Genomic DNA, 25,097 nt, shown 5'->3' with positions numbered 1-25,097 from the left:
CAAGGCAGGGTTTTCCGGACATGCCTGCCCTGAGACTGGAGATTCCTGCCTGAGGACAATGGATCTTTAAATGATGTGTCAACTTTTCTGTCCCCCCGTGGCAATTCCTAAGGTGGGCGGAACTGGAGAACTTACCCCACAATTTCTAAAATTGTGGATGACACCATATTAGGCTGATAGTCAATCCATACGGACATACTAATTAGGAGCAAGAGTAGGCCACTTGGCCCCTCGAACCTGCTCCGTCATTTAATAAGACCATGGCTGATCTGATTGTAACTGCAACCCCACATTCCTGCCTACCACCGATAACCTTTCACCCCCTTGTTAATCAAGAATCTATCTAGCTCTGCCTTAAAAATATTCAAAGACTCTGCTTCCACTGCCTTTTGAGGAAGAGAGTCCGAAAGTCTCACAACCCTCTGATAGAAAAAGATTCACCTGGTCTCTGTCTGAAATGAGCAACTCCTTATTTGTAAACTGAGACCCCTAGTTCTAGATACTCCCACAAGTGGAAACATCCTTCATATCTGCCCTGTCAAGACCCCTCAGGATCTTAAAGATTTTAATCAAGTTGCCTCTTACTCTTCTAAACTCCAATGAATACAAGCCTCGCCTATCCAACCTTTCCTCATAAGACAACACACTCATTCCTTGTATTAGTCTAGTGAACCTTCTCTGAACTGGCACGGTGGCACAGTGGTTACTACTGTTGCCTCACAGCGCTAGAACATAGAACATTACAGCGCAGTACAGGCCCTTCGGCCCTCGATGTTGCGCCGACCAGTGAAACCAATCTAAAGCCCCTCTAATCTACACTATTCCAATATCATCCATATGTTTATCCAATAACCATTTGAATGCTCTTAATGTTGACGATGTCACTACTGCTGCAGGCAGGGCATTCCACACCCTTACTACTCTCTGAGTAAAGAACCTACCTCTAACATCTGTCCTATATCTCTCACCCTTCAATTTAAAGCTATGTCCCCTCGTGTTAGCCATCACCATCCGAGGAAAAAGGCTCTCACTATCCACCCTTTCTAATCCTCTGATCATCTTGTTTGTCTCTATTAAGTCACCTCTTAACCTTCTTCTCTCTAACGAAAACAACCTCAAGTCCCTCAGCCTTTCCTCATACGATTTTCCCACCATACCAGGCAACATCCTGGTAAATCTCCTCTGCACCCTTTCCAACACTTCCACATCTTTCCTATAATGCAGCAACCAGAACTGTACGCAATACTCCAAGTGCGGCCGCACCAGAGTTTTGTACAGTTGCAGCATGACCTCCTGGCTCCGAAACTCAATCCCTCTACCAATAAAAGCTAACACATCGTACGCCTTCTTAACAACCCTATCAACCTGGGTGCCAACTTTCAGGGATCTATGCACATGGACACCCAGATCCCTCTGTTCATCCACACTACCAAGTATCTTACCATTAGCCCAGTACTCTGTATTCCTGTTACTCCTTCCAAAGTGAATCACCTCACACTTTTCCGCATTAAACTCCATTTGCCACCTCTCAGCCCAGCTCTGCAGCTTATTTATGTCCCTCTGTAACCTGCCACTTCCCTCCGCACTGTCTACAACTCCACCCGACTTTAGTGTCATCCGCAAATTTACTAATCCATCCTTCTACGCCCTCATCCAGGTCATTAATAAAAATGACAAACAGCAGTGGCCCCAAAACAGATCCTTGCGGTACACCACTAATAACTGAACTCCAGGAAATATATTTCCCATCAACCACCCTCTGTTTTCTTACAGCTAGCCAATTCCTGATCCAAACCACTAAATCACAGCTCCAGGGACCTGGGTTCGATTCCCGGCTCGGGTCACTGTCTGTGTGGAGTTTGCACATTCTCCTCGTGTCTGCGTGGGTTTTCTCCGGGTGCTCCGGTTTCCTCCCACAGTCCAAAGATGTGTGGGTTAGGTTGATTGGCTATGCTAAAATTGCCCTTAGTTTCCTGAGATGCGTAGGTTAGAGGGATTAGTGGATGGATATGGGGGTAGGGCCTGGGTGGGATTGTGGTCGGTGCAGACTCGATGGGCCGAATGGCCTCTTTCTGTACTGTAGGGTTTCTATGATTCTGTGATCACCCTCAATCCCATGTGTCTGTATTTTCTGCAAAAGCTTACCATGGGGAACCTTATCAAATGTTTAGCTGAAATCCATATACACCACATCAACCGCTTTACCCTCATCCACCTCTTTGGTCACCTTCTCAAAGAACTCAATAAGGTTTGTGAGGCACGACCTACCCTTCACAAAACCGTGCTGACTATCCCTAATCAAATTATTCCTTTCTAGGTGATTATAAATCCTATCTTTTATAATCCTTTCCAAAACTTTGCCCACAACAGAAGGAAGGCTCACCGGTCTATAATTACCAGGGTTGTCCCTACTCCCCTTCTTGAACAAGGGGACAACATTTGCTATCCTCCAGTCTTCTGGCACTGTTCCTGTAGACAATGACGACGCAAAGATCAAAGCCAAAGGCTCTGCAATCTCCTCTCTAGCCTCCCAGAGAATCCTAGGATAAATCCCATCCAGCCCAGGGGACTTATCTATTTTCACCCTTTCCAGAATTGCTAACACCTCCTCCTTTTGAACCTCAATCCCGTCCAGTCCAACAGCCTGCATCTCAGTACTCCCCTCGACAACTGTCCCTCTCCTGTGTGAATACCGACGAGAAATATTCATTCAGTACCTCTCCTACCTCTTCAGACTCCACGCACAACTTCCCACTCCTGTCCTTGACTGGCCCTAATCTTACCCTAGTCATTCTTTTACTCCTGACATACCTATAGAAAGCTTTAGGGTTTTCCTTGATCCTACCTGCCAAAGACTTCTCATGTCCCCTCCTGGCTCTTCTTAACTCTTTCTTTAGGTCCTTCCTGGCTAACTTGTAACTCTCAAGTGCCCTAACTGAGCCTTCACGTCTCATCTTAACATAAGTCTCCTTCTTCCTCTTCACAAGAGATTCAACTTCTTTAGTAAACCACGGTTCCCTCACACGTCTGCTTCCTCCCTGCCTGACAGGTACATATTTATCAAGGACGCGTAGTAGCTGTTCCTTGAACAAGTTCCACATTACAATTGTGCCCATCCCCTGCAGTTTCCTTCCCCAACCTATGCCACCTAAATCTCGCCTAATCGCATCATAATTTCCTTTCCCCCAGCTATAACTCTTGCCCTTTGGTATATACCTATCCCTTTCCATTGCTAAGGTAAACGTAATCGAATTGTGGTCACTGTCACCAAAGTGCTCACCGACCTCCAAATCTAACACCTGGCCTGGTTCATTACCCAGTACCAAATCCAATGTGGCCTCGCCTCTTGTTGGTCTATCTACATACTGTGTCAGGAAGCCTTCCTGCACACATTGGACAAAAACTGACCCCTCTAAAGTACTCGAACTATAGCTTTTCCAGTCAATATTTGTAAAGTTAAAGTCCCCCAGAACAACTACCCTGTTACTTATGCTCCTATCCAGAATCATCTTTGCAATCTTTTCCTCTACATCTCTGGAACTTTTCGGAGGTCTATAAAAAACTCCCAACAGGGTGACCTCTCCTTTCCTGTTTCTAACCTCAGTCCAAACTACCTCAGTAGACGAGTCCTCATCAAATGTCTTTTCTGCCACCGTAATACTGTCCTTGACTAACAATGCCACACCTCCCCCTCTTTTACCACCTTCCCTGCACTTACTCAAACATCTAAACCCTGGAACCTGCAACAACCATTCCTGTCCCTGCTCTATCCATGTCTCCGAGATGGCCACAACATCGAAATCCCAGGTACCAACCCATGCTGCAAGTTCACCCACCTTATTCCGGATGCTCCTGGCGTTGAAGTATACACACTTCAAACCACCTTCCTGCCTGCCAGTACACTCCTGTGACCCTGAAACCTCATCCATGACCTCACTACTCTCAACCTCCTGTACACTGGAGCTACAATTCAGGTACCCACCCCCCTGCTGAATTAGTTTAAACTCTCCCGAAGAGCATTAGCAAATTTCCCCCTCTGGTTCAGGTACAGACCATCCTGTTTGTAGAGGTCCCACCTACCCCAGAAAGAGCCCCAATTGTCCAGGTATCTGAAACCCTCCCTCCTGCACCATCCCTGTAACCACGTGTTCAACTGCTCTCTCTCCCTATTCCTCTCCTCACTATCACATGGCACGGGTAACAAACCAGAGATAACAACTGTTTGTTCTAGCCCTAAGCTTCCACCCTAACTCCGTGAATTTCTGCCTTACATCCCCATCCCTTTTCTGACCTATGTCTTGAGTGCCTATGTGAACCACAACTTGGGGCTGGTCCCCCTCCCCCTTAAGGATTTCGAAAACACGATCCGAGACATCGTGGACTCTGGCACCTGGGAGGCAACACACCAGCCGTGAGTCTCTCTCGTTCCCGCAGAATCTCCTATCCGTCCCTTTAACTATGGAGTCCCCAATGACTAATCCTCTTCTCCTCTCCCCCCTTCCCTTCTGAGCCACAAGGACAGACTCTGAGCCAGTGACCTGTACACCATGGCTTACCCCTGATAAGTCCCCCCCAACAGCATCCAAAAGTGTACTATCCCCAATTTCTACTACATTTCTTGTTTGTCCCCCCACTTGGACGGCTCCCTGTACCCTGGTGCTGTGGTCAGTTTGCTCATCCTCCCTTTCCCTCCCCTTCTGAGCTGCTGGGTCGGACTCTGCGCCGGAGGCACGGCCACTGTTGCTTCCCCCAGGTAGGCTGCTCCCCCCAACAGCACTAGGGACCTGGGTACGATTCCAGACTTGGATAACTGACTGTATGGAGTTTGCACATTCCCCCCCAAGTCTGCGTGTGTTTCCTCTGGGCGCTCCGGTTTCCTCCCAAACTCCAAAGATGTGTAGGTTAGTTGGATTAGCCATGCTAAATTGCCACCTAGTGTCGCAAGATGTGTAGGTTAGGGGGAATTAGTGGGGTAAATGGGTGGAGTTACGGGGATAGGGCGGCAGGGTGGGCCTGGGTAAGATGCTCTGTCAAGAGTCGGTGCAGACTTAATGCGCTTAGTAGCCTCCTTCTGCACTGTGGGAATTCTATCATTCTATGAACTGCTTCTGTTGTATTTACATCTTTCCTTAAATAAGGAGATCAGTACTATACACAGTACTCCAGATGTGGTCTCACAAGTGCTGAGGATGACTGTAACAAGTTACAAGAAGCCATTAATAAACTTGCAGAATGGCCAAATAATTGGCAGATGAAGCTCACTCAATCAATTAAATGTGAGGTAGTTCATTTTGATAAGAGGGATAGTGAGATTACTTATGATTTGGAAGGTCTAGACGGAGTTGAGGAGCAAAGATATTTTGGAATACAAAGACACTAACAATTGCACCACAGGTTAACAAGGCACTTGTTCAGCCTCAGCTGGAGTATTGTGTCCAGTTCTGGGCACCACACTATAGGAAAGATGTGAAGACATTGGAGAGAGCAGAAAAGATTCACGAGAATGGTTCCCGGGATGAGGAATTTCAATTGCGAAGATAGATTGGGGAAGTTGGGATTGTTTTTCTTGGAGAAGGGAATGCTGAGAGGAGATTTTATCGAGATGTTCAAAATCATGAGGGATCTGGACAGAATCGATAGGGAGAAACTGTTCCCGTTGGTGGAAGAATCGAGAATGAGAAGGCGCAGGTTTAAAATCATTGGAAAAAGAAACAATGGAGACCTGAGGAGAAACCTTTTCACACAGTGAATGGTTAAGATTGTGGTTGTGCTGCCTGGGAGCGCGGTGGAGGCAGATTCAATTGAGGCTTTCAGTGAGGAATTGGATTGTTAAATGGATAGGAAGAATTTACAGGTTAGACAGGATTACGGGGAGAAGGCAGGGATGTAGCTCAAGGTGAATTGCTCCTTTGTCTCGAGAGCCAGTACAGATATGATGGACCTGAAGAGCCCCCACCAATTCCCTGACTCAAAGTTTCCTTGAAAGGCAAGAACCCAATTCTCTCAATCCTTCTTCTTCATTCCATACCTAAGGTCTCCAGCTGACCCTTCTGGTCTTGAATGGGCCCTGGCCTGAACTGGGCCCAATTTTAACTCTGTGCAGGTGAATGGGTTTTGAGTGAATTAAAATCTCGCCCATTGGGTGGTATTTAATTGGGGAAAGCCCACCATATCCCCAGGCACTTGGGGAGATGGTGGCAGGCCTCATCCGGAATCGAGAACCCGGGAAGCGGAAATCTCTACCCTCCCGCCGCCAGCCTGGCGCCACCAGAGGAGTGGTGACAGCTGCTGGTAATGCACGCACTGGAGGCCCAGGATCACCCAGGGGCCCAGACCACAGGTGAGTGAGAGGGAGTGGGATAGGGATTTGTAGGATGGGGGAGGGGGCAGTTATGGGAATGGGGGAGAGGGTTTGGCAGCCAGGGCAAAAGGATGGTTCTCAGCGGGTTGCCTCTCTTTCCTGGTGCTGGGTCCCTCGATGAGGCACTGAGTGCCTTTGAACGAGGGTCCCCTCTGAGGGTTTGCTTTGTGGGTTCCCACTATGCCCGCTGCTGGTTGAATATCAGAGATGCTGGACTGAGGCACTTAAATGGGCACTAAATGCGTTCCCTCCCCAAACTGAATTGGGCTAGAGGTAGCTATCCCCTGTGTACCCAAGAGAAAGTGAAGCAAGGGGCTACCAGGTTAAATTCCTCCCCCACCACCAAACACACTTTGGGGGTTTAAGTCTTCCTCTGAGTGAGAATCACAGTGACTCCATCTGCACTGAGTGAGGTCCCCACTGGAGGGCAGTATAAGCACTCTACTGAGTGACTGAAGCCTGTGGAACAAGAACTGGAGGGAGCCAATATGGGGGGTGGGTGAGACCAAGGGGGAGGGTTGGCGGGGGTGGGGAGCTACGTCACACCTTCCCTCACAGACTGTGTACCTTCCACAGCTCAGCATGGAGCAAGCAAAATCCATTGTCAATATCTACCCTCTGACCTTTCTGAATACTGACTATTGAAACTTCTTAATTCAGAAATAACCTGTATCTTTGGGGTGTTTTATTTACAGCCCATATGAATCAAGAGGTCACAGGTTTAGGGTGCTGGGGAGTAGGTACAGAGGAGATATTAGGGGTAAGTTTTTCACTCAGAGGGTGGTGGGTGCGTGGAATCGGCTGCTGGTAGTGGTGGTGGAGGCGGATTCGATAGGGTCTTTTAAGAGACTTTTGGATAAGTTCATGGAAGTTAGTAAGACAGAGAGTTATAGGTAAGCCTAGTGGGTAGGGACATGTTCGGCGCAACTTGTGGGATCCAGGAGGCAGAAAAACTTGCCTGTTTGTGCTGTAGCTTTTCTATGTTCTATGTTCTATGAATCACAGTCTGAAGGTGCAAACAAAATATGAAGAGATCAGGTGAGGAACATAAGGGAAGGTCAGTAAGCTCCAGACATTAAAATGTCTTCAGAACCACATCAGTTAATAGCAAGCCCCATTCTCAATGGCAGTAACTGCCCAAGAACAAAATCAACAAGATCACAAATACTCTGCCCCTTGCTTCACTTTCTCTTGGGTACACAGTTCCACAGACAATTCGAACACTCTGCAGAAAGGGCCATTCTTCACGTGTCACCTTCAATAGGATGGAGGGTTGACTGGAGAGTGCATCACAGTCAAATCACGCTGACTTGTGGTGATCTCATCCTGAACCAAAGCAGTCCTTGCTGATCACATCCTCATTAATCCCTTCCTCCAGGATCCCTTCCACATTGATCCTTTCCTCATCGATCGCTTTCTCACTCGATCACTTTGATCTTGGTCCATTCATCAATCCCTTTCTCACCCAAAACCTTCCTCACTTGATCCCTTTTCCATGACCCTTCCTCCAGTCCTTTAATTACTTGATCCCTGCCTCACCAGATCCCTTCTCCATGATCCTGTCATCACTGATCCCTTTACCACTTGATCCCATCCTCTGATCCCTTCCTCTCTCAATCCCTTATTACAGGATCCCGTATTTGCTTGATCCCTTACTTACGCAATCCCATTGTAACTTGATCCCCTCCTCTGATCCCTTCCTCTCTCAATCCCTCATCACAGGATCCCGTATTTGCTTGATCCCTTCCCCCAGGGAATATTGGAGCAGAAACTCATTCTAATATTCCCACAGTCGCAGCAGGGATTGAGTTTGAGCTCAAGTCACTGAGCTGTCCTGGAGCAGTCAGTCCACACAGCAGTCCCATTGGAATTGTGGAAGATGATTCTCCAGAAGCTTGCAGTATCCCTGACATTCCCAGCTCTCTCGGCCTACACTTTAATCATGGAATTGAGATACAGTCACATACCTGTGAAGGCTCTGTCCACTCGCACGCCTTTGACAATGTTTCAAATGAAATAGTAAATCAAATCAGAATTCAAAAAAACCCACAAAACAGCAGACAAACTGGCAGCGCACTGTTTGTGAGGCTGCTGTATTGACACTGTCGAGATTACAGAATCAGTGCAAACACCAAGACCCAATAGCAGCTTCACAGAAAGCTCAGAATAAACAATTCTCAACTGTGCTTAACCCTTGCAACTTGCTCCATTGATCTATCCTCTGCTGTAAACTCCAAATGGTGGCAGAGTGGGGGAGGGAGAGGATTTCGACAGTCTGCAGAAAAATGTGGAGTCCTGTGATAGTGTGCAGCACTCTGAACTCGAAAGTTGTGAAGGTGAGACCCACTCCAGAGACTCGCGTTTATTAAATAGGCTGGAAGTGCAACGCAATACAGAGAGAGTGCTGCACTGTTAGAGGTTCAGTACAGAGTGAGTGCTGCACTGTTAGAGGTTCAGTACTGAGGGAATGTTGCAGAGTCAAAAGTTCAGTACTGAGGGAGTGCTGCACTGTTAGAGGTTCAGTACGAGTGGCACGGTGGCACAGTGGCTAGCACTGCTGCCTCTCAGCACCAGGAACCCAGGTTTGATTCCGGGCTTGGGTCACTATCCGTGTGGAGTTTGCACATTTTCCCCGTGTCTGCGTGGGTTTCCTCTGGGTGCTTCAGCTTCCTCCCACAGTCTGAAAGACATGCTGGTTAGGTGCATTGACCCGAACAGACGCCGGACTGTGGCGACTGGGGGAATTTCACAGTAACTTAGTTGGAGTGTTAATGTAAGCCTTACTTGTGACTAATAAATAAACTTTACTTTTTACTGAGTGCCACACTGTCAGAGGGCCAGTACTGAGGGAGTGCTGCACTGTCAGAGGGTCAGTACTGAGGGAGTGCTGCACTGTCAGATGGCCAGTACTGAGGGAGTGCTGCACTGTCAGAGGGTCAGCACTGAGGGAGTGCTGCACTGTCAGATGGCCAGTACTGAGGGAGTGCTGCACTGTCAGAGGGTCAGCACTGAGGGAGTGCTGAACTATCAGAGTCAGGACTGAGGGACTGTCACACTGTCAGCGGGTTGACAATAAGGGAATGTTCCACAGTCAGAGGGGTCAGTACCAAGGGAGTGCTGCACTGTTGGAGAGTCAGTACTGAGGGAGTGCTGAACTTCCAGAGGGTCAATATTGAGGGAATGCAACACTGTCAGAAGGGTCAGTACTGAGGGAATGCTGCACTGTCTGAGGATCAGTATTAAGGGAGTGCAGCACTGTTGAAGGGCCAGCATTGCGGGAGTGCTGCACTGGGTGCTGTGTTTAGTTCCAGGAATATCAGTCAGCCTCTCCTCGTTGTGCTGAGCCGAGTTTCATTCTGGTGTCAGCTGGAATCTGTTAAGTGTTGATCCCTCAGTCCTGGGATCAGATCTTCAGTCTGACCGAGTCTGAATCATTTGTTATCATTCTGACTGATAGAGTCACTATGTTATGTGCCCACAACTGAGTCACTATGTTATGAGTCCACAACTGAGTGACACTTATTGCAGAACCTCATCATTCTTCAGGTCCACCCTTGCATGTGTTCAATTGACCTCCCCCTCCCTGATATTCAATGAGTATCTTTAAAATTAAGTGAGGGGTATCAATGTTGAAAGAATGGGCTACGCCTGCTCTGCAGCCCAAGATCAGTGTCATGTTCCCAGCTGGTGTTTGCAGTGATGGGCCTCAGGCCTTTCTCATACCCTAGTGTATCTAAATCATGCTGCAAAATGTTGATATAAAATAAAATCACTACAGATGCTGGAATCTGAAGCAAAAACAGAAAATGCTGGAAAATCAGGTCTGACAGCACCTGTGGAGAGCCAATGTTTCTAGTCTGGATGACTCTTTGTCCGAATTCTCAAAATGTCAACTCAGTTCTCTCTCCACAGATGCTGTCAGACCTGTAAGATGTTAACTCTCCTGCCATATTAGAGAGCACTGCTGCTATTCCATCAGCTACAGATTCCCAGTGAGATCCCTCCAACTTCACCCTGAGCACACTCAACCATAGTGTTGGAGGAGGCCTTCGAAGGGGAAAACCTTGAGGGAGAACATCGAGAGCCAGAGGCTGCACAGAGTTGCTGCAGGGAAAGCACGTCAGGGATAGGCGTGAGGCCAGTTCTGTGCCAAAGGCCTCACTAGAGAGGGCCCCAATCCTTTCCAAGCGATGGGGCAGAGGACGTGACAATTGGAGAGTTGGTTAACACATTAAATAAACAGGACCAAAGACACCAGCTGCAATTCAAAGATTTTTTTTTTGTTTTTAAACAATTTATTGAAGTCCTTGTGAACTTCTATCATTACACGAACTGCATTCGCTTTCTGACAAGCAGAACAATCTCATGTACAGTTTATTTTTATCCCCTTTGTCCTCCCAATCCTGTAGCTGAATATTATTGTACTATACAAAGGCAAAAAACAATGTTCACACAGTGAATTCTTTACAAAGGAAAAAAAGCTACATTCCACATTGGAGAAAGATATTCTAAAACATTCCATACTGGAGTATATCAAACAAAATTTTCAGGAAATTTTTTTTTTACCTTAATTTAAGAAAACTAAACAAGCTGATGTGTGAGAAAGGCAACATTCTCACTGCGAGGATGGACTGCAGCAGGTGTAGTGGGTGGTTTGCTCCTGTGACATAGAGCTCATAGCAATCATTCATATTACTCCCTCGATAGGATCCCTTAGCAAAACCAAACACTATCGGGCAGCTGAAAAGTGTCCACATGCTCATTTTAGATCCAAACAAAAGTATATTGTACACTTTGCGATTCCTAACATCCAGTGTATAGAATGAGACAGATGATGGGGCTGCAGGTGTGTGAGGGGAATTATGGGCAATGTAGTGGACCCAGCCTCCCAGAAAAGCAACCTTTGCACCCTGGGTCCACATCTTCCAATTCCAGTGTGTTAAAAGAAAAAGTGGCACATTTCTTACAGCGATGCTCGGAATCGTGTACTTGGAATAGCAACCTGTCGAGCACACAGTGCCCAAGACATGCGATGGCCACAGTCCATGGGAGTAGTAGCTGGCGAGAAGTCTAATTCTTTTGAGGGTCTGCACTCCAGCCTGGGGGATATTGTGCATTCCCCAAACCAAATACCTGCCTGTTGCAATGGGAGGCTCAGGGTCAAACCGGACCACTTGTACACCAAAAAGTGGTGGCACAAGATGAAAGTACACTGGGCTGTAAATGAGCATTAAAGTTGGCATTTCTCTATGTAGGGATAGTGGTTGTAATACCTTCATTCTGTTTAGCACTGGCCAATTTGCACAGGATTGGGAATCGAATTAACATGCATGTGAGAGGGAGGGAGTGAAGGAGGGAAAAGAGAGAGCAGAGGAGAGAGAAAATAAGAAAGACAGGAGAGGAAGACAGCATGAAGAGAGGCGTTTATTGCAATCTATTGAAGAGACTGGCTGAATACATTTTTATTAAACAGCAATTCTGCTGACAGAAATGAGTGACTGTGGGAGAATCTTGGTGCTCTGAAGGTTATTTGCCAGTTTTTTGTTTGGGGGGGGGGGGGGGGGAGCACGTGGCAGCATTGTGGTTAGATATCTACGGTTTTAGTGTCTGAAAGGTAAATCCTGGTGAGGGGTCTCTGTCACACCACTGCAGCCCCGCCTGCAGAATTAAATTCATTCAGTCATTCCTTTGCTGATAGTGACGAGCAGAATTAAAAATACAGAAAATAGCCAGTCAGAGATTAACTGATGCAATTTCACAAACACACTGCTGACGTTTCTACATTGGCATCTCAAAAGGACACAGACTGAGGCTGTAGAAAGCAGCTAGAAACTACTACTGGCAGCGGTTTACAAACTAAACCAAATGTGCCATTGTCAAACTCTACTGTACAAAGCCCCGCCCTGCATGAAACCCACACCGGGGTCAATGTTTGGCTGTTTGCGAAGACAGCTCCCACACAGCCCAAGGCGCAATTTGTGGGAGACATGCACTCCGAGGCCCTCGCTGATTATCAGCGGGAGCGAGATAAGCTAATATTAATGATGTCAGTGAGGTTCAGTTCAGCTCTGGTGCTCATCATTTCTAAAGGAAAAGAAGCAACATTTGGGAAACAGAACTAACCAAAGTGATGGCATCTGGAATAGTCTGCACAGGATCCAGATTTCTGGTGGAATAGACAACAAACAAACCAGGTGTGGTATCTGGGACGAGGAAATTGTACTGAGCCACATGGAGGCGAGGGGCATGGGGCCCAGAGGGTAGAGAGGTCAGGGGTCCGAGTGAAATTCATACAGGACTGACAATTCCGACTCCTGACCAGAGTTAGTATGATATTCCTGGAAGTTGTCTGCAGTGAGCTATGCTCAATGGAAAAGGCAGATCGGTTCACTGGAGTCTATGAGAATGTGTTGGAAGAGATTGGAAAAGTGTTGGGCTTCATGCTGACCAATGCAGATACTGATGTACACAGCATAACCAATGTGAATGGTCACAAATGCAGTAAGTGGCTATACCCAGTCGAAGGTTGTGCGACAGCAATCCCTAGGTTACTGCACACTGGACAAGAAGTTGATGGACAATCACTACTGGGCCTGTGACAGTGAAAGCTCCTCTCCCTTAACATCCTTACAATCCAGCAGCGCCAAATGTATGGCGAAACTTTAACACACGTGGAGATCACCCAGTGAAAATGCTGGTATGAAATGCGTCTGCTAGTCACTCGAGAGGACTAGCCAATGCCACTCTGTACCCAGAGCTCAGTGCCAGCCTCCACAACGAGTATGCAGCAAAGAGTCTTTATGTTGTAGTTCATTTTGGTGCCCAATCTCCACCAAAACATCTGAAGGACAAATGCTCTACAAATCCTCGTGGCCAACCACTGAATCAGTATGCAGATTACATCTGTTTTATCATCCAGCAGCCTCGTCCCCTCTCCATATCTGACGGAGTAATAATCAGCTCCATCCCTTATTGCAAAAAACAACTTCACAGAAGTCATTGGCAAAATTAAGGTTCTGAAGCTGTGAAGGGAGCGAAACTGCTGATGAGGCACAGATGGAAAGTATTAGAGTCAGAAGAAAGTCACTGTACCCAATACCCCAAGGAATACATGTATACCACGAGGGACATTCTCCTGGAATTATATCCAACACCATGAGGGCTACACCCCCAGCACTGTACCACCCCTGAGGTTGATGAATTACTGGCGTTCCATCAGCATGAACAAGATCAATGCACTCACTATTAGGAAAGAAAGAGTTACACACTTGATGCAAAAAATATCTAAAAACATTTGATCTGTGATTGGTACTGTTGATAAAACATTGAGCAACATGGGTTTCAAGAGGCAGTGCTTTCCTGCAGGAAACATTTCAGCTTAAAACATCCCAGAGAGAGGTTTGAAAATCTCTGGGCAGTAGTCAACATGTGAACTGACCTCGGCTCTTTTATTTCTGGGACCTACAACGGACCCTGCTCTACCCTCGTTATGCTGTCCTCCACAGTTTGTTCTGAGCACTTGCACTATCTTCCAGTGAGAAAGAGAAAAAAAACTACACTTGTTAGAAATCCTGAAACAAAATGAGGAGATGTTAATGTCCTGGATGGGATTGGGGAAAGGGGTTTCTGTTGGAGTTGCCTTGTCTTCTCTGTCTCCAGTGCAATAATCTTATAGTTAAATTTGCTCAGCCTAGCTCCTCATCAATCCCTGGGAACTGGGGAGCAGGGCTGAACTGATAACCCTCCCTCTCTCCTCTGGTAGCACAGGCACACTCACTCAAACGCTGTAGGTCATGCAGGGAAATGCCATCGTACGCTACCTATTCTGGGTAGTGTCCCATCTCGCTCTCAACGACTGGGAGACATCAGTCTGAACTGCACTGACCTGTCACAGGCAGCTGGGAGTACAGAACACTTTGAGCAGCAGATGGAAGGAGTGGCGCTGAGGGGAGTGGTGGGGGAAAGGGAGTAAATCCTCTGCTAAAGCATTTCTAAATGCAACCAGAGACTGCACCACGGCTCGGATCAGGAATGTCTCCCTGCTGATAGCCAGATATTTAGGAATCGTTCTGCGAACTCTGCCCTGTGCGTGTTTGAGGACAATAATATTGACTTGTTGATTTAACCTCAAACTGGCACAGATACCACCTGCTAAACAAGGGGGTATTAAACCTGCGGGCAAAGGATAAAGTACGGACCAAGGCCAGTTCGACTGAAGTGAGTGTGTGGGGGCTGGGCCAGTGGGGAGGAGAGGGGTTGGGCATTAATTCAGAGGTTTGATCTCAAATCAGCTGGGGGCGTCTCAAACTCCAAAGACTCCTTGCTGTGTGATACTCCCTACAGTCTAACAGGATCAATCAGCTTCCTTCCTGTGTAACACAGTGCAGGGAGCTGCCACTTGCTGGTGTACCCAGGATCAAGAGGGTGCCCAGAATGTCAGGTCTGACCCTCGGTTTAGTCTCGAGGCAGCAGAGTTACCGAGATCAGCTCCATCAGACTGGGGGGAAAAGGAGGCAGGCCAGGCCAGCTGAGGCTGAAATAAAACCACAGTTTGAAACAAAATCAGCCTCCTCAGTATCGAGAGGAGGTTTAAGCAAAGCACACAAATATTTGTTTATTTTAAAAGTTGTGACTAAAGGAATTTTTCTTTTTAAAAAAAAACGCACACACACAAACTGCACAAAGCTCGAATTCCAAGCAGAACACTGAATAACCTTGCCAGCCAATGTTCTATTAAGTCAAAATTCAATGTGAAAATTACAAATGTCAATGGCTGGTCAAGTGCTCACCTTCATGGGAGACATGGAGCACAGGGGCCCTGCATTCATCTGACGCCACGCAAGGACTTTGATGGAGATATGTCTGACCCAGGGCTGGGTGACTGGAATCCTTCAATCAGGCCTCTAGAACCAGTGCCCAGGATCTGTCACTCAACCAAAGCCAGAGAATCTGGTCACTACATAGTCAACTTGCCCAGACCTCACTGCAGGTTGGAGAGAGAGAGCATCCCTTTTCAGTTGTGCATCAAAATTGTCATCTGAATATTTTTTTCTCTCTGCGGTTCTATTTTATTTGACTAGTTTCCACTGGAAATAATTGGGAATACTGCGACCTTTGCTCCCGTGTGCCAGTGTTGGAAGGCAGATCAGTGAGAGTCAGAGCTCAGAATCCCACCTCGACCTGTCCAAACCCGAACACACTGAAATGTCACTACAGCAAAGGTTCATCCTACAAACAATTCTGCAGGGAACCCCTTTGAGATCATCCAACCTACAGCCCAATCCCCTCCCACACTGAGACCCTGGGTCTCAGCACCGCCATACAGGGACCCTGGGTCTCAGCTCCCCCTCCCTCTTCTCACCACACTGGGACCCTGGGTCCAAATCTCCTCTGCCACATCTCCAGTGTGTGACTTTTCAATCTCCTTGTGGAGCCAGGCTCAGCAAAGGGAGGCAGTGTCTTCAAAAAAGAATGTGTTCAGAAAGCAATAAACCTTTCCCGGTAAGGCTGCTCTTGGGTTAGTTAATTTCCACCCTGTGGAAAGCACAATGACAATATTTAAGAATGTTACTTTTCTGGTTGAGAGAGGGCTCCTGATGTTCCTTTTCCCTGTTGTAGCTGTAAAACCTTCTGGTGAAGGTCCTGAAAAAGGAAGATGCCAGAGCTCGCTCCTCCCAGATAGTAACAGCCTTTCTGTAAGTTATGTTAGTGGAAGTATTTGCTCCTCACTGCGGTGGAACTAAAAAGGTTCCATCTGTGATGTCGACCTTCGTCGCATCATCTCAGAATCCCATGGGAATGTGACTTCATCAACTTGCGCTGTTGCAGGCACAGTTCTGAAGTAGGGGTATATAAGGTGAGATTACTTCACTAAGATTAACCAGGTAATCATAAGGATATGTCCCATGCCTTGCGAGCCAAGGCATGCATGCTAATAAAACAAAAAGTTAATTCACACATACACAACAACAACAACAAAATAATTCAATGCTACTTTGACGCATTGCATCTAGACGAGTGGCATGTCAAGTTTGTCGGTTGCAGTGCTGCATTTTTTAAATGAGGCGTTCAGGCTGGCTTGTTCAGGGCAGGTTGCCAGCTTTGTTAGTTTAAAGCCCATTCTGTTGGCTGTCGCAGCGATCTCCAGCTCCCTCTGCGTCAGGGGCCAGGTTCAGAGAGGCAGCTTTGTTGGTCAGCGCGCCGATGGAGCTTTCTGTAATGAAGCTGGAGGCCCCGACCTTGGATCCCTCACTGTACAACGAGAAGAAGAGATTAGCTCTTCATAGTCTGCAGCATGGACAAAACCAGACTTAGATTTATAATGCTGTGGATGTAGGAAGGTTGGTCTGCTCAGCCCCCTGAATTTCCTGTCTCTTAGCCATTTATTGCTGTCTATATAATTCTATATAAAAGGATATATAAAAGGTCTATATAAAAGGAGCAGCGCGCTCCGAAAGCTAGTGGCATTTGCTACCAAATACACTGTTGGACTTTAACCTGGTGTTGATAGACTTCTTACTATATAATTCTCCACCAGGACTGCAATGTGCCAGTGTTGCAAATACCCCCCATCGACACAAATGACTGGTTTAATGCAGCTTTGTCAGTAGAAATAACATCACTCTGGTATAATCAAGACTAAGGCATTCCAAAGTGCTTCACAGATAATACAGTGCATTCCACTGTCACCAGATGCCCCCAGCCTGTACTGAGTGGCCAAAAACAGATAGATGGTTTGGGGGAAACCCAATTGCTCAACTGCAACATTGGAGTTGATAGCTTCCTAAACTAAGACTATCAAACACTTTCAAGCGTCAACAAAACTTCCCGTGAAATAAAGTCAGTTCAATAATGAAACTTATAGACAGTGTTAACCCAGTCCAGTCCAATTCCCCTCAGTACAAGGCAGTTGTGGTCAAAATATTGTCAACCTCAACAGGAACCAGAACGCAACCTATCCTAAATCATGGCCAAAATACAATTGGCATAAAACCAAACCCTGCTTGCCAAATTCAGAACAGAGTCAGCTCGAAACCTGCCAATGGCCAAATCTAAACCTCAGCCAGGCAGTCAATTGTAACCCTCTCCAACTCAGTCTGTCTTAGCATCTCAAAACTGTGGAATTCTTCATCCCAGGTTCTGTTCCTGGGCCCCTCTACTAATTCACCAAAGAGGTCAGTCTGCAGGCTAATAGGCTGCAAAGAATATTATGGTCTAGTCTGATCAGGTCCTCGCCAGATGCTAAGACTATCTCAATATATAGAGCATATATGAATATGGAAACAGCCAACTTGGCAAAACTGGGGCCTATATGGCTTAGTTACAATAATTATTGCCACTTGCCTGCAGGCACTGGCCCTGTTCTCTTCATATATCTGTGGTGAAAGCCTGCATTTTGTTAACGAAAAATAAACACATTGGAGTCTTTTCGGAGCATCTGTTAAAAATTCTCATTTATAGGAGATTAAACAGAGCTGGATAAAGATGGAGCTGCTCTGACAGAGTCAAAGTGATAAAAACACTGGGCCCTGGTTTGTTACCTGAGGGAAGGCTGCAGGTCCTCAGGGGCTTTATGTTGCTGCTCAGACTGTCCGTTCTCAGTCTGGTTGTTGGATGCCAGTTTATATTGCATTTCCAGTGAGGGCCGGCTTTCCTGTGTAAGAAATGTACAGAATTACAATCCATTACAATGCTGTGCATTCTGGTCAAAATCCACTGCTGTCACAATATTATAGTAAGAGTTTTAACAACACCAGGTTAAAGTCCAACAGGTTAATTTGGTAGCAAATGCCATTAGCTTTCGGAGTGCTGCTCCTTCGTCAGCTGGAGTGGATATCTGCTCTCAAACAGGGCATACTTGAGAGCAGATATCCTCTCCATCTGACAAAGGAGCAGCACTCCGAAAGCGAATGGCATTTGCTACCAAATAAACCTGTTGGACTTTAACCTGGTGTTGTTAAAACTCTTACTGTGTTTACCCCAGTCCAACGCCGGCATCTCCACATCATCACAATATTACTGTAGACCTCAGACAGTAAGTCTGAGGAGTCCCTCAGGGTAGTGTCCTAGGCCCAACAATCTTCAGTTGCTTCATCAACAACCTTCCCTCCATCATAAGGTCAGAAGTGGGGGATGTTCGCCAATGATTGCACAATGTTCAGCACCATTCGTGACTCCTCAGATGCTGAAGCAGTCCAAGTTCAACTGCAACAAGATCTGGACAATATCCAGGCTTGGGCTGACAAATGGCAAGTAACATTCACGCCACACAAATGCCAGGCAAAGACCATCACCAACAAGAGACACTCTAATGCCCCTTGACATTCAACAGTGTTACCATCACTGAATCCCGCACTGTCAACATCCTTAGGGGTCACCACTGACCAGAAACTCAACTGGACTCACCACATAAACACAGTGGCTACAAGAGCAGGTCAGAGGCAAGGAATACTGCAGCAATTAATTCACCTCCTGACTCCCCAAAACCTATCTACCACCTACAAGGCGCAAGTTAGGAGTGTGATGGAACACTCCCCACTTGCCTGGATGAGTGCAGCTCCAACAACACTCAAAAAGCTTGACACCATCCAGGACAAAGCAGCCCCCTTGATTGGCACCACATCTACAAACATTCAATCCCTCCAGCACCGACGCTCAGTAGCAGCAGTGTGTACTAACTACAAGATGCACTGCAGTAATTCACTAATGATCCTGAGACAGCACCTTCCAAACCCACGACTACTTTCACCTAGAAGGACAAGGGCAGCAGATAAATGGGAACACCACCACCTGCAAGTTCCCCTCCAAGCCACTCACCATCCTGACTTGGAAATATATCACCGTTCCTTCACAGTTGCTGGGTAAAAATCCTGCAATTCCCTCCCTAGTGGCATTGTGGGTCAACCCACAGCCCGTGGAATGCAAGGATTCAAGAAGGCAGCTCACCACCACCTTCTCAAGGGCAACTAGGGATGGGCAATAAATGCTGGCCAGCCAGCGACGCCCATGTCCCACGAATGAATAAAAAAAAGAGCTCTAACAAGTGTATAAAATGGGAGTGAGTCATTAAACTTTGCTCCTTTCTAAGAGTACGAGACTGGGCAATTAATAAGGGAAAACAAGGAAATGGCAAAGATCTTGAACAAATCATTTGTTTGTCTTTACAATGGACGACATTACGAGCAACAGCACAATATCAGGAGTGAAGTGAGGAAGGAATGTAAAATAAACATTATTACTAGAAAAAAAGTACTTGGCAAATGAATGAGACTAAGTGCTGACAAGCCCTCCAGATCTGATGGCCTGCATCCAAGTGTCTCAAAAGAAGTTGTGGCAGAGATAGTGGTTGTAATTTTCCAAAATTCTCTAGATTCTGGGGAACTGGACTGGAAAATCACATATATTATGCTCCTATTCAGGAAAGCAGGGAAATAGAAAACAAGAAACCGTAGGCCAGTTAGCCTAACACCTGTCATTGCGGGAAATGCTAGAATACATTATGAAGGAAGTAATAGCAAGACATTGGGAACATTTATAATACTTATAATATTTATAATCAGGCAGAGTCTATACAGATTTATGAAAAGGAAATCATATTTGACAAATATGAGTTCCTTGGAGATGTAACAAACAGGAGGCATAAAGGGAAATGAGTAGATGTAGTATACTTGGATTTCTGAAAGGGTTTCAACAAGGTGCCACATAAAAAAATATTGCACAAAGTAAGAGCTATTGTCCAGGTAGTGGAAGCAGATACAATAGTGAGTTTTAAGGGGCGTCTGGACAAATACATGAATAGGATTTGAATAGAGGGATATGGTCCCCGGAAGGGTAGGAGGTTTTAGTTCAAATCGGGCAGCATGGTCGGTGCAGGCTTGGAGGGCCGAAGGGCCTGTTCCTGTGCTGTAATTTTCTTTGTTCTTTGATGTGGAGATGGGCAGTGAGAATTGATCTGCTGACAGAGTGCACAGGGTCAGCAGTGGGAGGGAATTGGGGCAAATGGGACAGGAAGGAGGTAGGAAAGATTAGCCTCCAGTGGGTGGGATGCACTGGGTGAAAGCTTGATGAGAGAGTAGGATGGATAGCGAGGGTTGCTGCTAGTGAGGGCGCAATGACGAATGCTGCATTGGACCACTCAAAGGACACAAAGCCAAGTACAGAAGGAAGCTGTAGGCTAATCTAGGGTGGAGTCCAACTTGGGACAGCAGCAGAGTAGGAAGGTTGAAGAGTGTTGAAGGGTTGGAGTAGGGGTTTTGGGAGTCAGTAAACCTCCAAAATGATGGGAGGTATGACGGCAGGAGAGAGGAGTTTGAGGAGAGTTAAAAGGAAAAGAAAGAGAGTATGAAGAAAATGAAAAAGCAGAAAAATAAATGATGGGCTTGGGTCCAGAATAAGCACGCAAATGGACACAGGGATTATCTAGGTGCAGGTTCTAGTTGTGAACTGAGAATAGGATCACAAGGGAGAAGCAGTAGGCCATTTGGTCCATCCAGCCTGTTCCACCATTCAATAAGATCATGGCTGATTTCATTGTGAAATTAACTCTGCTTCCCTACCTGCTCCCGCCACAATCATTCACCCTCTTACGATCAGAAATCTAACAGCCTTGAATATTTTCAATAACGCAGCATCTCTCTCTCTCTCTGTGTGGAAGGGAATTCTAAAGACTAACGATCCTCTGAGAGAAGAAATTATTCCGTTTTAAGTGGAGACTTTTAAACCTTGGTTCCCAGTTCTAAATTCCCCCATAGAGGAAACATCTTCAGCCCTGTGAAGTCCCCTCAGAATCTAGAGAGGAGACACTTGGAGGGAGTCTGAGTTATAGATCAGATATCCCTGATGGGATAATGCTGACATAGATAGGGTGGACTCAGCAAGGAGCATCAACATCCTCCGGGTGCTCCGGTTTCCTCCCACAGTCCAAAGATGTGTGGGTTAGGGTTGATTGGCCATGCTAAATTGACCCTAGTGTCAGAGGGATTAGTAGGGTAAATGTTACAGGATTAGGACTTGAGAGGGATTGTGGTCGGTACAGACTTGATGGGCCAAATGGCTTCCTTCTGTACTGTAGGGATTCTTTGATTCTATGAACAAACTATTGTCCAGGCTTGAGTGCAGATGTGCAGAGTGAGTGAAGTCTAGAAGATTGGAAGATGCACTCCTGGAGGTATTTCTGTGATAATGAAGATCTAGGAGGTGTGGGATAGACAACCAATGGCAATATTGGAGATCATCCAAGATCCAGAAGGCAGCAGAATTAGACTTCAACCCAGTTTAGTTCAGTTGAGTGCCACACTTTAGGAAAGATGTGGAGTCATTGGAGAGAGAGCAGAAATGATTCATGAGAACGAATCATCAGGGATGAAGAGCATCAGTTACGGAGATAAACTGAAGAAGCTGGGACTGGTTTCCTTGAAGAGAAGGCACGTAGGAGATTTGTTAGAGGTGTTAAAAATTACGAGGGGTCTGGACAGAGTAGATAAGGGGAAATGGTTCCCATTGATGGAAGGATTGAGAATGAAAGGGCACAGATCTAAGTTGAGTGACAAAAGAAACAATAGAGACATGAGAAAAAACACATTCATGTCGCCAGTGGTTAGGATCTGGAATGCGCTGCTGGAGAGTATGGTGAAAGCAGGGTCCATTGAGGCATTCAGAAAGGAATTGGATCATTATCTGAAAAGGAAGAAAGTGTAGGGTTATGGTGAGAAGGTGGGGAGTGGCATTAGATGAACTGTTTCGATAGAGAGCTAGCACTGACATGATGGGCCAAATGGCTTCCTTCTGTGCTGTAACCATTCTGTGATTCTCTGTAAATGCATGGGAATTAGGTTCTGGCCAAGAACCACACGTTAATGAAATGAAATGAAATGAAGCGAAAAAGCCAGTAAGGCCCGTCAAAAACTCAGCAAGGAACAGCAATGGGAGAGGGTCTACAATCCAACACAAAGTTACCATCAAACCTAACCAAGATCAGAGACACGGTCAGGTTCAGTGGAGATGTGTCGTGTTGACACCCAGTGCAGTTGAGGAATTTGGAAGCTGGATTTAAATAAAGATCCAGTGGTCGCTGATGAAAACCAAGAACAGATAATTTTAAACCTGCAGACTGAATTTGTGGTTCGGGATAGAATGCACCCAGGGAAAGTGGGGGGGGGGCGAAAGTGGGGGGGGGGGCGAAAGTGGGGGGGGGGGGGCGAAAGTGGGGGGGGGCGCGAAAGTGGGGGGGGGGGCGAAAGTGGGGGGGGGGGGCGAAAGTGGGGGGGGGGCGAAAGTGGGGGGGGGGCGAAAGTGGGGGGGGGCGAAAGTGGGGGGGGGCGAAAGTGGGGGGGGGGCGAAAGTGGGGGGGGGGCGAAAGTGGGGGGGGGGGGCGAAAGTGGGGGGGGGGGGCGAAAGTGGGGGGGGGGGGCGAAAGTGGGGGGGGCGAAAGTGGGGGGGGGGGGCGAAAGTGGGGGGGGGGGGGCGAAAGTGGGGGGGGGGCGAAAGTGGGGGGGGCGAAAGTGGGGGGGGCGAAAGTGGGGGGGGGGCGAAAGTGGGGGGGGGCGAAAGTGGGGGGGGGGGGCGAAAGTGGGGGGGGGGCGAAAGTGGGGGGGGGGGGGCGAAAGTGGGGGGGGGGGGCGAAAGTGGGGGGGGGGGCGAAAGTGGGGGGGGGACGAAAGTGGGGGGGGGACGAAAGTGGGGGGGGGGGGGCGAAAGTGGGGGGGGGGGGGGGCGAAAGTGGGGGGGGGGGCGAAAGTGGGGGGGGGGGCGAAAGTGGGGGGGGGGGGCGAAAGTGGGGGGGGGGCGAAAGTGGGGGGGGGGGGCGAAAGTGGGGGGGGGGGCGAAAGTGGGGGGGGGGGCGAAAGTGGGGGGGGGGCGAAAGTGGGGGGGGGGCGAAAGTGGGGGGGGGGCGAAAGTGGGGGGGGCGAAAGTGGGGGGGGGGCGAAAGTGGGGGGGGGGCGAAAGTGGGGGGGGCGAAAGTGGGGGGGGGCGAAAGTGGGGGGGGCGAAAGTGGGGGGGGCGAAAGTGGGGGGGGCGAAAGTGGGGGGGGCGAAAGTGGGGGGGGCGAAAGTGGGGGAGGCGAAAGTGGGGGGGGCGAAAGTGGGGGGGGCGAAAGTGGGGGGGGGCGAAAGTGGGGGGGGCGAAAGTGGGGGGGGCGAAAGTGGGGGGGGCGAAAGTGGGGGGGGCGAAAGTGGGGGGGGCGAAAGTGGGGGGGGCGAAAGTGGGGGGGGCGAAAGTGGGGGGGGCGAAAGTGGGGGGGGCGAAAGTGGGGGGGGGCGAAAGTGGGGGGGGGCGAAAGTGGGGGGGGCGAAAGTGGGGGGGGGCGAAAGTGGGGGGGGGCGAAAGTGGGGGGGGGCGAAAGTGGGGGGGGGCGAAAGTGGGGGGGGGCGAAAGTGGGGGGGGGCGAAAGTGGGGGGGGCGAAAGTGGGGGGGGCGAAAGTGGGGGGGGCGAAAGTGGGGGGGGCGAAAGTGGGGGGGGCGAAAGTGGGGGGGGCGAAAGTGGGGGGGGCGAAAGTGGGGGGGGCGAAAGTGGGGGGGGCGAAAGTGGGGGGGGCGAAAGTGGGGGGGGCGAAAGTGGGGGGGGCGAAAGTGGGGGGGGCGAAAGTGGGGGGGGCGAAAGTGGGGGGGGCGAAAGTGGGGGGGGCGAAAGTGGGGGGGGCGAAAGTGGGGGGGGCGAAAGTGGGGGGGGCGAAAGTGGGGGGGGCGAAAGTGGGGGGGGCGAAAGTGGGGGGGGCGAAAGTGGGGGGGGCGAAAGTGGGGGGGGCGAAAGTGGGGGGGGCGAAAGTGGGGGGGGCGAAAGTGGGGGGGGCGAAAGTGGGGGGGGCGAAAGTGGGGGGGGCGAAAGTGGGGGGGGCGAAAGTGGGGGGGCGAAAGTGGGGGGGCGAAAGTGGGGGGGCGAAAGTGGGGGGGCGAAAGTGGGGGGGCGAAAGTGGGGGGCGAAAGTGGGGGGGCGAAAGTGGGGGGGCGAAAGTGGGGGGGCGAAAGTGGGGGGGCGAAAGTGGGGGGGGCGAAAGTGGGGGGGGCGAAAGTGGGGGGGCGAAAGTGGGGGGGGAGAAAGTGGGGGAGAAAGTGGGGGAGAAAGTGGGGGGAGAAAGTGAGGGGGAGAAAGTGGGGGAGAAAGTGGGGGAGAAAGTGGGGGAGAAAGTGGAGGAGAAAGTGGGGGAGAAAGGATAGCAAGGAGAGAGTTGCACAGCAAAGGGGATTCCTCGAGGTTGTTTCAATCCAAGAGTCAGCTTCAATCACATACCAGGGAGGGTTACTCACTGGCATAAAGGGGATTCAATCCAGAAATAAGGCTGCTTCATGTAACGTGTATGTCTCTCTTGTGGTAATTGAACTTAATTAGAATGACAATTAGACAGTTTAGTGTAAGTGGTGACTTGGCTGAAACCTCTCCATGGAGTCTCCTCAGCCAACACTTACCGTCTCCAGCTCATACTTCCTCTTGCCAATCTCCCTCTCCACCTGGTGCAGCTCCAAGCTCAGTTGCTCGCTGGACACTAGGCTGGGCCATGAAGTGTGCTGCTGCTGTGCTTGGCTGGTGACCTCTCGCTGCAGCAGCACTGGACTATTAGCAGGCTGGAGCATGAGAAAGAAAAAACGCGTACAGATCAGTGAGAGCCTTCAGACTTGACCATTCCAATACAATCCTCGTTGTACCCTCCTTAAACTTGTGCTCATCCCAAACTCACACCAACTCCCATTCATCCATCACCCCCCGTGCTCACAGACCTCTCGCCATCCAGCAACACCTTTA

The 25,097-nt window shown here is 48.6% G+C and overlaps 2 protein-coding genes across 15 annotated transcripts in view; both read right to left on the bottom strand.

Moving 5' to 3' along the window:
* serpinc1 (serpin peptidase inhibitor, clade C (antithrombin), member 1) overlaps window positions 1-8,482 on the bottom strand; it is a 29,585-nt gene extending 21,103 nt beyond the window's left edge. Inside the window, exon 1 of one of the 2 annotated variants that reach the window (XM_078217944.1) lies at window positions 8,329-8,482. Coding sequence is in view for 1 of the 2 variants with exons in the window: in XM_078217943.1 (XP_078074069.1) it covers window positions 2,384-2,439 (56 nt within the window). In the remaining variant the exon portion in view is untranslated. Of the gene's footprint in view, window positions 1-2,383; window positions 2,468-8,328 lie in introns of those variants that run through there. The other variant, XM_078217943.1, reaches the window with a different exon arrangement.
* A 2,138-nt stretch (window positions 8,483-10,620) lies between these two features.
* LOC144497128 (roquin-1-like) overlaps window positions 10,621-25,097 on the bottom strand; it is a 180,095-nt gene continuing 165,618 nt past the window's right edge. For 11 of the 13 annotated variants that reach the window (XM_078217931.1, XM_078217929.1, XM_078217932.1 and 8 more), the window contains 4 exons: window positions 24,764-24,919; window positions 17,902-18,014; window positions 17,701-17,749; window positions 10,621-16,608 (listed from right to left, as the gene is read on the bottom strand). In XM_078217931.1, the coding sequence (XP_078074057.1) occupies window positions 16,471-16,608; window positions 17,701-17,749; window positions 17,902-18,014; window positions 24,764-24,919 (456 nt within the window). In that variant the 3' untranslated portion in view covers window positions 10,621-16,470. Of the gene's footprint in view, window positions 16,613-17,700; window positions 17,750-17,901; window positions 18,015-24,763; window positions 24,920-25,097 lie in introns of all 13 variants that reach the window. The other 2 variants (XM_078217938.1, XM_078217939.1) reach the window with 1 other exon arrangement.

Source organism: Mustelus asterias, chromosome 8 (assembly GCF_964213995.1).
Source record: "Mustelus asterias chromosome 8, sMusAst1.hap1.1, whole genome shotgun sequence".
NCBI lineage: Eukaryota > Metazoa > Chordata > Chondrichthyes > Carcharhiniformes > Triakidae > Mustelus > Mustelus asterias.
This window is presented reverse-complemented; position numbering and strand designations above follow the sequence as displayed.